Source organism: Phlebotomus papatasi, chromosome 2 (genome assembly GCF_024763615.1).
Source record: "Phlebotomus papatasi isolate M1 chromosome 2, Ppap_2.1, whole genome shotgun sequence".
Lineage (NCBI taxonomy): Eukaryota > Metazoa > Arthropoda > Insecta > Diptera > Psychodidae > Phlebotomus > Phlebotomus papatasi.
The window spans coordinates 35,461,723-35,475,646 of NC_077223.1; the positions used below are offsets into that span (position 1 = coordinate 35,461,723).

At 34.6% G+C, this 13,924-nt stretch overlaps 2 protein-coding genes across 2 annotated transcripts; both read right to left on the reverse strand.

Moving 5' to 3' along the window:
• Window positions 1-1,573: 1,573 nt before the first annotated feature.
• Window positions 1,574-8,375, reverse strand: LOC129802331 (putative nuclease HARBI1). The gene is made up of 3 exons (XM_055848066.1): window positions 8,175-8,375; window positions 7,771-8,120; window positions 1,574-2,245 (listed from the first exon to the last, which is right to left on the reverse strand). Exons 1-3 carry the CDS (start codon window positions 8,297-8,299, stop codon window positions 1,632-1,634), a joined length of 1,089 nt encoding a protein of 362 aa, XP_055704041.1. The 5' UTR covers window positions 8,300-8,375; the 3' UTR covers window positions 1,574-1,631.
• A 2,826-nt stretch (window positions 8,376-11,201) lies between these two features.
• LOC129802334 (uncharacterized) lies at window positions 11,202-13,363 on the reverse strand. The gene is made up of 2 exons (XM_055848069.1): window positions 13,202-13,363; window positions 11,202-12,374 (listed from the first exon to the last, which is right to left on the reverse strand). Exon 2 carries the CDS (start codon window positions 12,284-12,286, stop codon window positions 11,351-11,353), a length of 936 nt encoding a protein of 311 aa, XP_055704044.1. The 5' UTR covers window positions 12,287-12,374; window positions 13,202-13,363; the 3' UTR covers window positions 11,202-11,350.
• Window positions 13,364-13,924: the final 561 nt, after the last annotated feature.

Genomic DNA, 13,924 nt, shown 5'->3' on the forward strand with positions numbered 1-13,924 from the left:
AGAGCCGATTGAGTGAGAGTCTAGTGTAGAATATTTTCAAAATAGTTTGGTCCAATGGCGGCTCTGTGGAAATATCGTTGGACTTGTCGGACAGCTCTAAGAACAATTAGAGCTTAAGCCACAAATCCCGATAATTGAATTTCTCAATTATATTTAAGGGGTTTTTCTCGATTTCACTATAATTAAATGATTCTACCCTTTTTAAATAAGTTTTTTAAGCATGTAGCAATACGAAAAATGATCCACATTAGGGAACTTTTTTGGAACATTGCACACTCACCTGTGAAATGTCGCTTTTCTGGGGTTCTTTTATTGATGAAACACTACAGAAAGCCACAACCACTTCATGTCTTTGCCTGAAAAGGAAACCTACACTACACTTTCACAATTTTTATGGATTTTATGAACTTTTCTCACCTTCTTAGAGCTTAGAATTTCACAACACCTCATAACCTTAAATATCGCCGACTCCGGCATTACTATGATTAACAAGTTAAATTTTCAGACACATGAGGCGCTCTAATAGCTTTTCTAGGATTTCGGAATGGCTTCAAAGAACTCTATAGGGGGAACTGGGGCAGTAGTAATCTGGGGTAGTTGTAAACACTGTGATTTTTTTCATTAATTTTAAGACTCCAGAGGATAAAACCCATAAGCATTCATAGATACCATGGGGATGTATGTCCACAGAAGAATTGGTCAATAAAATCCTAATACTTTAAAAATAAAAATCATTTTTCCCAAAAATGTTGATATTTCAATTATTTTGGTCATTTGGATTTCCACCTGGAAATTAAAAACTGTGTAAAATAATCGAAATGTAGCAATACCAGTTCTTTCCTACATCTTTTAGAATTATATTTATGGATTTACTAGACAAATTGAGATTCTCATTATTTCAAAAGAATTAATAATTGGTCAGAAAACAGCATTTGGGGTAGATGTAACCAGGCAATTTCAATTTCACAAAATGAGTAGGTAAAAGAGCGGGAAATTGACCTTCATGCGAAATATCTATAATTCATAGATTACGAAAAAAATTGGTGGCGCTGTGTTAAATAAAAAGTCACATGATGTCAAAATATGGGGAAAATCCATTGAAAAATGTCTTTGATATGCATGCTTTTAGTTTTTTTGCTATTTTAATTATTCTTTGTAAAAAGTGTCATGATTTTTTGAAAAATATACAGTCTTTATATATCTCTTAAGTAATTAAAATAATCGAGAGTGATGCAAAGTTAATTTCAAGGGTGGGAAAAAAGGTGTTTATACATCCTCCCCAGAAAGTGGTTACTTCTACCCCAGGTATTTTGTGAAAAGAGAAAAATGCACAGGGACACAAATTTTATTTTTATGGAAAACTCAATTGTTTTCCAGCATCCGCATTACCCTCGACGAATTGCCTATACCCAAGGGTAAAACATGAGATAAGAAATATTTTCCAAAAAATCACGGTGTCCTTGGAAAATAACCTCAAATTCGCATCTATCGAAAATGGTTACATGTGCCTCAGTCTCCCCTAGAAAAGAGAGCATGTCATGGGGATGCCTTTACCAAAAGAAATGTCAAAAAGTCAAATTTCAGAGAATACCTTTATTCATTTTTTGTTATTTTATTATCTCATGAATAATTTAAATCATTATCATTTTCTTGATGTATTCCCTGTTTACTGCACCTTCCTCTCGGAGACTCTCAGCATCCTCGTGAACCGTATCGACTTCATCAAACTCCACACTCTCCTCTTCCGGCAATTTAGGATCGATTTCAAAATCCGGAAGATTGTGCATTTTGCACATGTTATGAAGAGCTACGCATACGTTGACTATGCGAATAATCTTCTCAGGACTATAGTTCAGGATATTAGAGAGGACCTTCCAGCGACTCTTTAGAATCCCAATGTTTCGCGTCATTACAGATCTGATTGATGTGAATTTCTTGTTGAATTCTATGTCCTCTTGAGAGTACGTTCTGTAGGGACTGATAAGCCATGGTTCCAAAGGATAGGCTTTATCGCCCAACAGCCAACACTTCTCCCCGCCATCGTCGTACAAGTCCTCCATAAATTGCCTCTCTTCCGAAATACTCCAAATTTCGGAATTGTGTGTAGCTCCTGGATGCGTTGCATCTACTGCCATAAACTTACCTTCATCGTCGCAAATTAGAGAGACATTCATACTGTATTTATCGTACTGATTCATATGCAAGTGTGCATTGTCAGGCTTTCCGATCTCAACGTGTGTACAGGCTGGAAGATTTAGTAAAAAACTAGCGGTAAGCTTAGATCCACCTTTGGTCGTTTAGGTCGTTTAGAAGAGATAAATAAAATCAAAATAATGTAAGCATCGTATTGTTTAAAAAGATACAGTTTTGTAGTAGGACTATTGAGCCTCGAGCGGTTAAAGGGAGAAGGCCTGTCCTGACAAAAACCGTTATAAGCTAACGATACCAACACTGTTCACTTGCGGTGGTGACTCTGAGAGATGCTAATGACTAACTACAAATGGTATTATGTCGCCGATAGATGGAGTGCTGAGCGTCCGATGAATTATCCCGAAGACCGTTGTACGTTAATGGTCAAAATGCTACTTGGACAAAGTTATTTTGACGTTTTTTCGGTTTTAAACGGTTCTTGTTCACCTGCTATATACGAATCGGCTCCTTAGTCGGCGTTCAACCGTTAACGATTAACCTGTGAGGAAACTCGGTTCGTGGCTTCCTGGGAAATAGCAATGTATGAGCATGATGGATGGCACTCCAACTTGCACCGATGTGGGTCAGTAGTCGAACTTATAAATGGGAGATATGACCTGATGAGCCTGATAAACTTCCGAAAAACTTGTACATTCCATTTAATTTAAATTCTCCATTCAGATTGAGAAACCGCATGGTGTACTATAATATACCTACGGACGCTACGGAAAACGCTTTACAAATCGAGTTACCAACAGGAAACGTTTAGTAACCTGGGAAGCCCATGGAGAATGTTATAGAATTACGTAATTTTTTCCGGAAAACTGGAAATTTAGAGACATAGGAACCCGGAAAAACCGTAGGAAATACTTTGAAATTTGAAATGCATTGATTTTTTTTAGAACAATTGGGTCTTTTACACTGGTAATAATAAAAGGGTCCAGTTGGATCATATTTGATGCTTTCCAAAAGGATAGATCATTTCAACGGTTTACTAGGTATACTACGTGCATATTTATCACGATAGACTAAGTTTTATCGTAAACTTATTACTCGTATCATATTTTTATCATCTGAACGAACACCAAAGATGACTTTTTCACTGTTTTTATTCATTTATTCCATAGTTAATCCTTTACAGCTGAATGTTGAAACGAAGAATAACTTCAGTTGTACCACAGATTAGCGTTATTCTAGAGTTAAAGTTAACTCTTTCGTCTCCTTTGGGACTCTGGGTACCCATGGAAAATAGAATTTTTTTGGACTATCTAGAATCGATAAAAATCCGATTCTTCTGGATAAGTACAAACTATAAGGATGTCCAAATCTAGGATATTTTTTGCAGGATCCCAATTAACTCCTGAGGGGCAATTCACGAAATAACCAGTCAAAATTGACTGGATGGCGAATATGGCGGAGACACATTTGGTGTGGCGAAAAGTGAAATAACCCTAATTAATGCATTTTTCAGTCTATCTTTATTCGCCGAAAAGTAGGCAAAACGCAATTGGTAGGTAATTTATGGCGCGTATTTAAAATTGGGAGTCATTATAATATTTTAAGAACTTGAAGAAGCATTCTAATTCTAATTCAAATACCAATATAATTTATATTTTGTTGTAGTTTGTTTAAGATTGAATGGTGTTACTTATATTGCTTCATATCCTTCATATCAAATAAAATAAATATCGCAATATTGGTTTAATGCAAATATAAATGTTTATATTTTAATCCATTATTCCAAAATAACGTTGAGTTCGTTTTAAATTCTAAATACAATTTAAACTTTAAATATTAGAATGTTAAAAAATTATTTGGGTATTAAAGATGTCGTCACATATATTTTCTAAGAATTATAATAAATGTTGTAAGTTTGTAAAGACCAATTACCTCCCGGGAGTCAGGAGTAGCATCAGAAAAATTGTATTTATTCTGATAATAAAAATTTTATTCATTTTGTACTTAAACGTGGTAAATGGTACTTCAAACGTTGTAAATATAATATATTTGATGCGTGTATTTATTGACACGTAGTGGTCTTGAGAAGGTTAATTTGATATCACAATTTTTTTAATATCAATGTAGAAGTCTTAGCTTGATGAAAAATAATGTCAGATGTAAAATTTAACGATAAACAATCTGAGACCTATAAAATCCCTAAATAGTAATTCCTTTAATCACTGAACTTTCCCAAAATCTATTTTTCAGAACGCATGAAGTATTTAACGTTTATAAAATTTTAAAATACAATATTTTATTATTGTTGTTGTGTCTGGATATCTTTACTTAAATGAAATAATGCAAATAAATAACTTTTTCGTAAGATTTTGGTAAAAAAATCGTACCCGCCGGTCTCGAGCTGGTGGGTGAAATTGTCTGGGTACACCCAGAAATTCCAGCAGGTACAAGACCCAAAACCTTGTACACCCTCCATTTTTAGCGAGGAGACGTACCTTTTACCGGGTTGGCGAAATTCGCTTCACAGAAAACATGCAGTAACCAGTCAAAATTTTGACTGGTTAATTTCGTGAATTGCCCCTCTGAGCTAAGATATTCTTGGTCAAAAATCGTGAATTTTCGATTTTCTGCTTCCTTGCAGATATTGTGACTTTTTTGATATTTCTAGACCAGAATAAGGAAAAACCTCTCGGGGCCAATAAGTATGATAACTAACAATTACAGATTACATAAATTCGAAATATAATTTTTTCTTAAATTTTCAAAAAACTTGTTCAAACTTTATGACTACTCTCATCCGCAAAAATCTAGAGGTCAAATGTAACGTTATCCCGCTAATGCCCGCCAATGCCCGCCATTTTCTTTTTGACACCAACCTTGTAAGAAAATTCCAAGCGGGAGCGACATTTTTGCCAATATGGCCGATAATTTTGACATTTGGCAGCGAGGGAGATTGCTTTCAAGGAAGTTTTTCCTATTCTTCCTGATTTTGGTGAATTCTGATTGTCCAGGAAGTGTCTTTCATGCTTTTGAGAAAGCTTAATGTGTCTACAATAACATCGTGTTGAAAGAAATGTGTTTTAAAGTGTTATGTGTAAAATATTATGAGGAATCTGTTGGCAAGCAGGAGCTGGGTGTCTTTTTTAGCACTTCCTGGACATCCCACAAGAAACTGGTCAATAATTCTTCTTGTTTTAGTTATCAACATCGTACAGGAGTCCTTTGACATGCACAAATAGTTTACAAAATCGATAATATTGGCTTTGGGAAAATTGAAGTTTGTATCCTTTGCGTTCTTTTGGGTACGAGAGTACCCTTGAGTTTTCCAATTTTCCAGAGGAGGAAAAAATTCTTTCTCTGTAAAAGTATCATATTTGACCACTAAGAGTTACAATAAAGTGAGTTTTACTTAAATTTGTTCGCTGGATATGTTGTGGTCCGGAAAGAGTTAAGCCAAAAATTAGCCCTCCGAAATCGGGGGTCTAATTTTTGGCTCTCCAAAGCCACTCCAAAGCCAAGCCAAACCCATTTGAAAATCTACCGGAAGCCTAAAGTGCAAGTTCATATACCCGCCGCTTTAGCGCTGATTGATCTGCCATTTCCAATTTCGATATTCTTGACATTTAAATCTTCAACAATGTCGACAACAGAGTGTGCAAACGTTTGCTGCAAAAAGTGAATTTTTGTGTAGGCCCTATAGCCAACGGCTGCAGCGATTCCACTGGATTTCCAGCAGCTTTTTCTGCCATGTCCGATGATTTTACTGCTAAAAATCCGCGCGGAATTCCCTGGATTTTACCGCTCAAAATCCGTGTAAGCTTCCGAGAAAGAACTTGACGCTAAGTTTCTTCCTAGCGTTCCATGGACGTTTGTGGAACTCTTTATTTTATAGGACCGTCTAATAAGAAATGTCTGCGAGTTTCCATGGAATTTTCTCTGACGAATATTTCCACGGCTTTTCCTATGGATTATTAGCGTATAATTGGCAGACAGCCCTTTAAAAATTTGGAAAAATCCTCTTTATTTCCACGAAATTCTCCGTGGAAATTTCCAAGCAACGGCCTTAGAGGCTTCAGTGGTTTAATATTACGGAATTCCACGACTTTTCCAGTGGATTTTAAAAAATATTTTTCTTCAAAATAATTCCAAAAATTGATTAAAAATCTTCGTGGAACTTTCATAGAGAATTTCCAGAAAAAAAAAACATTCACAAATAATGGACGATCAGTGCCAATTAGCAGCTTAGAACTTGGAGAGCGTTCATCTATCAGACGAACACTCAATTGTTCTACTTTTGAATTGAAAATATTGCATATGAAAATATTGAAATTTGAGTATGTCTAGCTCGCAAGAATTATAGCGTTAGTGCGAAAAATAATTGCAGAATTGTCGCGCTTACTTCCATGGAGTCCTGGTCGGAAAGATATCAGAAAATATACTTGGAATATTCAAAGGAAATTTTGAAGGCATGCACTCAGATATGTTGCAAGAAAATTCCTCGCACTTTTTTTTCCAGGAAATCCACGCGAAAAAAAGCTGATAACTCCGCAGAATTCCAAGCGGAATATTAGCGTAAATTTCCACGGAAACTCTCGCGGAAAAATAGAAGATAAATTCCAGGGAATTTTCTGTTACTGTGAAGCTTTGCGGCCGATCGGCTACAGGGGGCTGTGTGGATGTTGTCAGAACGTCCGGCCTAAAGCTTTAAAGCGGAGAAGAAGAAGAAGAATTTTTGTGTAGTTTTGTAGAATTTCAGGATGACAGAACGGGAACAACGCTTGAATTGCAATTTTATTAGTTCTGTTCATGAACTTGCTCACTTTTGAGTAACTCGTTGGTTTAAACGTCCGAACTTCCAACGGGTTTTTAGGTAAGTTCTCTTTGATATACCATACCTTCGAATCGGTAAAGAAAAAACCTCAACCGGAGAGAGCTCTCAAATCGGGAAGGTTATTACTGAACGAGAGGATTTTGAAATTGATTTTACCACCTGTCGCCATCTCAGGCGACGCTAACTTTCTCTCTCTCTCTCTTCTTTTTATGTTTTGGCTGTCAGACTCAATCAGGTCCATATAGCCAGACGCTAACTTCACTTTGTAGATTCTCAGTTGTCAAATCTACATTGTTTACTTTCTGCAATACACCTATAATTTGATTTCTCAAATAAAAGTGAAGAAAAATCATTTAAAGAGAGTAATATTAAGGTGATCATGAGGAAAAAGATATTCTGAATGTATTCTTTTTATAACATTGCCTAAAATAATCGAGTTTGGACTTTTTCAAATGGGTGGCGGGAAGTGGTTACAAAACTGGCGAAAAGTGGCGACGAAGTGGTTATTTTTGCATTGTTAATAAAAATCAGTTTTTTAAGTATAGTCCAGGGTTAAATTGTAGGACTATTGTTTTCACGAATCTAGAGCCAATACATCTAAGTAATTTTGTGTCAAATTTGAATTATTTTGTAATAAGAGTTCAAAAGTTATAATAAAATTAATTCCTATTTTTCCTAAACATGGCGACAAGTGGTTACTCCACCCTAATAGAAAAAAAATTGTAATACGCAAGCAAACAGGGTAGGAGGTGGGAGGGTATTCGCCCTAATCAATGAAGAAAAGAACTCACCAATGATGCCAATAGTTAAAGGACTGCTCCATTTCTCCAGGAATCCATTCCTTATCCTTTTTCTTTTGTCTTTTGACTTTGGCCAAAGGACGAAAGCAGGACAGATCTTTCTCTCCAGAATAGGAAGAATTCTATTAATGATCTTCGAGATACTACTCTGACTTCCTGCGACTGTAACATCCTTAGTTACTTCACTCTGCAATTCACCACTCGCCAGCCACTTTAACACTGAAAGAACTTGTGTCGCCTTAGAGTAGGAAGAGACTCTGCTGGGCATTGGAATATCATCCTCAATCATGTTCATGATCTCACTGAACATCCCTTTGGTAATTCCATACTTCTTGATGAACCTAGAATGCGATAATAATTATTTTGGAACGCATTAGAATTTTTGTAGAACTTACTGGCTGTCAGGAAGTTCCATTGCAGTTTGTTTGCGAATTTTTCTGCGTTTCTGACTCCTTTGATTGGAGAGTTCTTCCTGATACATTTCCTCCAGAAGGAGAAATTGCAACATTGCTGGAAACATTATTGCAAAAGAATGTCCAAATGCTATCAAAACATAAACACAACACACAACTTCACTTTAAGTATGAGGTTATGAAGATGTACGTTTTTAGTACTATATTTCCCCTTCAATGACACTAAATTACAAGAATTATACGTGATACGTCGGTCGAGTAATAAAATGTATAAAAACTTTAAAAAAAAATGGAGTAATTTTTAAATATTTATTCTTTCACGGTGCTGGTAACACCTTTTAGATTTAGATGAAGTAAATTTCAAGAAGTCGAAATTCACATCCTTTTCCTTCTCAAATTATTTTCATGAGTCTATCCTATTCTTTTGCACTTTTTCTTTTCGAACTTATCGTGCCAAATTCAATTTAGGGTAGAGTCAGCTCTTTTGGCCATATAAGCACTTTTTGCCACCTAAAGTAAAATCACATTGTGAGGCAGTTATGAGTTTATTTAGAACAGGAAAATGGGTCTTATTTCGTGACCTCTAATCTAGCAAATCAGAAAACCATATTTGATTTTGTATCGACCTGGGTAGGAATTCTCTAACTCTGTGAACGCTTCACTAGTAAACGATTCACTAGTGAAAGGTTCACGGGCTTCTCTTCACGACTGCTAGAAAAGTTATTCTGTAACTTTGCGTGAAGTAGAGAGGGAAAGTGTGTTGAAAATTTTATTCAATTTATGATTTTCATCAATGTTTGAACTAAATAACAATGGAAAACACTAGAATTGAGTATTAGAAATGATGTAGTGCTGTTTTTCAAGCTGAGTATGAAAAATAATTTCATTGGCTTCACCGAGTGATAACATCATCTTCACTTAAAAATTGACAAGCGAAACACATAACCTAAAAGTGATCCCTTCACGCGAAGCTGTCGCAAGTTACAGAATCTCTTTTGCGATCACTTTAGTGAAGCGTTCACCAATTTTGAGAGGTGATTACTTCACAGGGTTACAGAATTCCCCCGATTAATTATAAATTATTAAAAGAAATTCTCGACAAGGTAAACAATTACTAAAAAAAATGGGATTCTCAAAAACTTGTTAAGAGAAATATTTTGCATTATTTCATATTTTTGATAAAAATTTTGGTGTTATTCAATGAAAGTCCATTTCTTAATGAACTAAATTCTATTGTGATATCATCCTCAATTAGATTTTCAATCGTGACTTTTGACTGATTTTTACATCAAATAGAAAATGTGCAAAAAGTCGTTTCAAATACTCTAATAATCACATAAAATTGGTGTTAAAGAAAAATAGGACTTGTGCTGTGTATTTATGAAAGTTTTCGAAAGCTATTTCTTCTGTTATTTTATTAAAATTCTATTGGAAACAAGTGGCCAAAAGTGCTTACAAAGTGGCTAAAAGTACCGAAACATGCATAGTTGCATAAAATACATTTTTCACTAAAATATCCAAAAAATTTGGAAATTATCTTGGATTATTATGAAGAAACGGCTTTAAGGTATTTTTGTACAAAATTTCGATTTATTTAAATAAAGATTATAAAAATTACAAGGACATGAAACCTTAAAGTGGCCAAAAATACTTACTCCACCCTAGTTAACCCTTTCAGTCAATGGATTAGAAATACTTGAGGTAGAATATTTATATTTTGGAATTATGTTCTTACAGATTAATAGATGATTTTTTTGAAAAGAAAAAAATGATCTATTATGGGGGCGCGGGGAGCCTCTGTCAAACACACGTTTTAACGGTCACTGAATTTAAATTCTGTACATTAATTTATTACAAACTTTATTTATTTATATAGAGTAACTATCCAAGTAAACACATTGGCAATCATAATTCTAATCAGGAAAGAGGATGAAGGCCAATTTTAACAAATTTGATGGGATGTCGAATTTTCCATCCGCCATTTTTTTTAGTTAGTTTAGCTTTAAAAGATGCTACAGAAAAGTTATTCTTGAACAAAGAATCATCAATCTGAGCGAGTTACATTTAAATCACTTAAATCTTTTCAATAGTAAATAGTAATGGGAAGAATTCCTGTCTTCATCGAGGATCGATTACAAGATCTTTCGTTACCTATCATATTAAATCTTTTCGAGGACCTATTAAAAAAAACATCTTTCGTCAGATATCTTTTATTCACAGAATGTCTCAGAAAATAGTTTACTAGAATTACGCAAGAACACTAATATCACTAATATTTATGGCATTGGATACTTCTACCTTGTCCTTCACTAGAGAAAGGCTGACCAGCACTAAATGACAAATCCAATAAAATTTCAATTTACCAAATTTCTTAATTATTATTATTCGTGTCAAGGCATAAAATTTACACATGTCTTGCCCAATAGCGGACCACGTCATTTGAAACCCAACTTACCTGAGGAGACAAATCATCATCAGTAGTGAGTGAGATTTTCAAAATTCCTTCCAAAACAAAACATCTTCTCTGTGATGACAAAAAAAAAACAACAGCAAAACTGAAGTCTCGCAAGAACTTTTGTTACTTTGTCAAACCAGTTGACCCATATCCGGAGGAGGCCAGACTTGAATAAAGTCTTTCCGGACGACGTGGAAATCTCTCAATCGTTTGAGAAGCAGCGTAGCGCGATCTAGAGACAACAGGCAACGATGAGGCTTTTCGGAATGTGACATTCTTTTTGTAATTGGGGTAATTCAAACTACCCCATACTTGTGTCTTTATCCGTTCTCTTCTGCTTCATGGGGAGAAGGGGACTTGACTTTGGTCTCCTCACCCGTGGTGGGGTAATTCCTGCTAAGGGATAGAATTTGTCCACAGGAGTGCTTTTTAAGCACCCTGTAACTATACGGTCGGTATTGTTAAGAGCAATGTCAACTTGTTTTTCAATGTAACAAGTCTTTGTAAGAAAGAAAATGTTTTCAACAATTTCAAAGACGTTCCAATTAAAACAATTTTATTATACTTACTGAAATTTTAATTTACCTTAAATTACATAATAATCTAATATACTATGTACGACAATAAACTTGGATGTAAAACAAAGATAATTTTTCCTTTAAAATTTCATATACAAAAATAAATATGCTTTTTTCGTTGTTGTTTACAAATCCGAAAACATATCAATATTTTTGTCTATATGCTGTGGACAATGTGACGGATCTTCTTCTGGCAATTTCAGCATCGTTTTAGCAATCCCATATGCATCTTCAGAAATACCGAGAAGCTCTTCGGAAAATTCAATCAGATCTTCTGACTCCTTCTCACCAAATAGAAAATTCACCTGACTCTGAACTATTGATAAGACATATGACATTTTGCTTGATCTTTCACCTTCATAAACATAACATTCATCGCAAAGTTGATCTATCAAAGAGTCAATCATCTCGAGATTGTTGATGTACTTATTTATTCCTTGCACAAAAACTTGATTACCATCTTTGTAGTATCTCAACAGAATATCCAGTTGTGTGTATTTCGTCAACTTTCCATCCTTGGAAAGGACCCAAAATAAATTGCAGGGATATACCTTCTCATTTGCAATATAAACCGCAACTCTTAAATTCTTAGTGATGGACACATTGACCTTGACTACGGGCACACCACGTGTAAAAGACATTATGTAGAAACTAACAAAGTCATCCGTTTCTTTAATGGTATACTGTGACAAGGTGTATGATGAAACTTGTTGCCGGAAATTCTTTTTGAATTCACTAAAATCAACCACATCCGATGGATTTGTTCTCTTGGATTTTGTAGTTAAAGAAACAACTGGTTTGATATTGCAGAGATCTTGGTATTCAAATATACATGGCACAGTATTCGGTTTCAGTTTCTTTCTACCTTTTACTTTCGTGCTGAAAAGATAATCACTTCTTCTAAAATGCCTCTCACACAAGTATGGCGTTTGAACAGCATTGGACAAACGTTGATTGAGTAGACATTTAAACCAAGCTATCCTCAGTTTTCGATCAACTGGAAATTTGTGAAGCAGGCTCTGCTTGTGGTTACCACAAGATGAAATCACGCATTGGGCCATTGGACGTGTATTTAAACCTTTAGTTCAAGAATAATCAAAATCTCTTTCGTAGTAACAGAATTAGGACGAGCTGTTTGATATTTGAAAACTGAAATGACAAAAGGCCCAAAAGGAACTGTGTAAGAAAGTGAAAATCTACTATGCAGTTGCGTACACAAATATGACTGACATGTGAAAAATATCAGGTACAAAGAGGAATTTATTATTCATTGCATTTTTAATATACCTATGTATTATCGCAATTCTGAGACAAATCTTTAAGCCTTGAACCAATTTTAGTCATTAAAGGTTGATTTGTATTTTTTTTGACGTTTTTTGAAAATTTCCTTTTCTAAATGCTAAATTTCATTTAGACTTAATACTAAAATACAGCATAATTCACAACAAAAAAGTTGACATTCTTTAGGTTTTCTTTGTTTTTGAGGCTGATTTAAGACCTTTTTTGAACATTTGAATAGCGAAAAATATTGACACAATTTGATAGTAATATGAAATGTAGTTGTTCGTGTTTAGCCCGTATAGTGTTAAATAAAAATCGTATTAAAACAAGAGTAGCCAGAAGTATTGCAAAAAGAATAATTGTCGAAAAAGTGTATTGTTCAATGAGGCTTACAACAAATTTAACATTTTCTTTTATTTTGATAAGAATTTCATTATTTACGGAATCATTAAAACCTAAAGTGTCGTAAAGTAGTAACTCTACCCTTTGTTAAAGAATAAGGATAAATTGAATTAACTACAAAAAATTATATGTAAAAATTTCGATGTAAATAAACTCGATATTGCATAAAAACCTATAAATTACACCTACAATAAATTACAGGTAAATTATTATACTTTGGAAATTTAAAAATAAATTTGACAACCTGAAGTTGGGATGATACAAAATAACCCGAATTTAGCTCAAAAACTTACCGTTTCTTAACAACTCTTACAACAATTCATAACCTATCATTTCTTTTTCACTTCACAGGATTTAATTTGTTAGAAAATCAGGAATAAACACACGAATATCAATAATATTTAAGAGCAGCTTTTACAGTCTCAAAACGCCACTTTTTGACATTTGAGATGGTGGGGGGATTGAGAAAGAATATTCCCCTGCAAACAACGTATTTTCGTTTAAGTGTGTGAGTTACCATGTGCTCAATTTCCCCTCCTTCAGTTCATAGTACTAAAACTTTTGGATTTCAATTTACGAAACTAGATGGCGGTGGACAACAAAGCCCGGGAAAGTAAAAAATATACAAAATATGAGTAGGGAAGGCCGGGGCAGATTAGCCACGTAGGGGGAGGCTTTGAACTTTCGCACACAAAAATGATGTTCAAGTTCAGTGATTTTTTCTGACTACCATGCAAACCGTATGGATTCTCCAACTATGCCAAAAAAATGTCTTACTTATAAGGTTCATAATCCCACCAAACAAAATCCCAGGAAATCCTTAGATTTTCCTCCAGAGGAAAATGAAAATTGAATGGCGATTTGTCCGATAGATGAATCAAGTTTCTATTATCGCACACGATTCACGCCATCATTGAACACCCCATTTTCACCGTAAATTTTGCACCGGACACTAAAAGTTGCACATCATTGTTTAAAGGGAACTCTAATCTACTTGATTAAACCATTTTTATAAG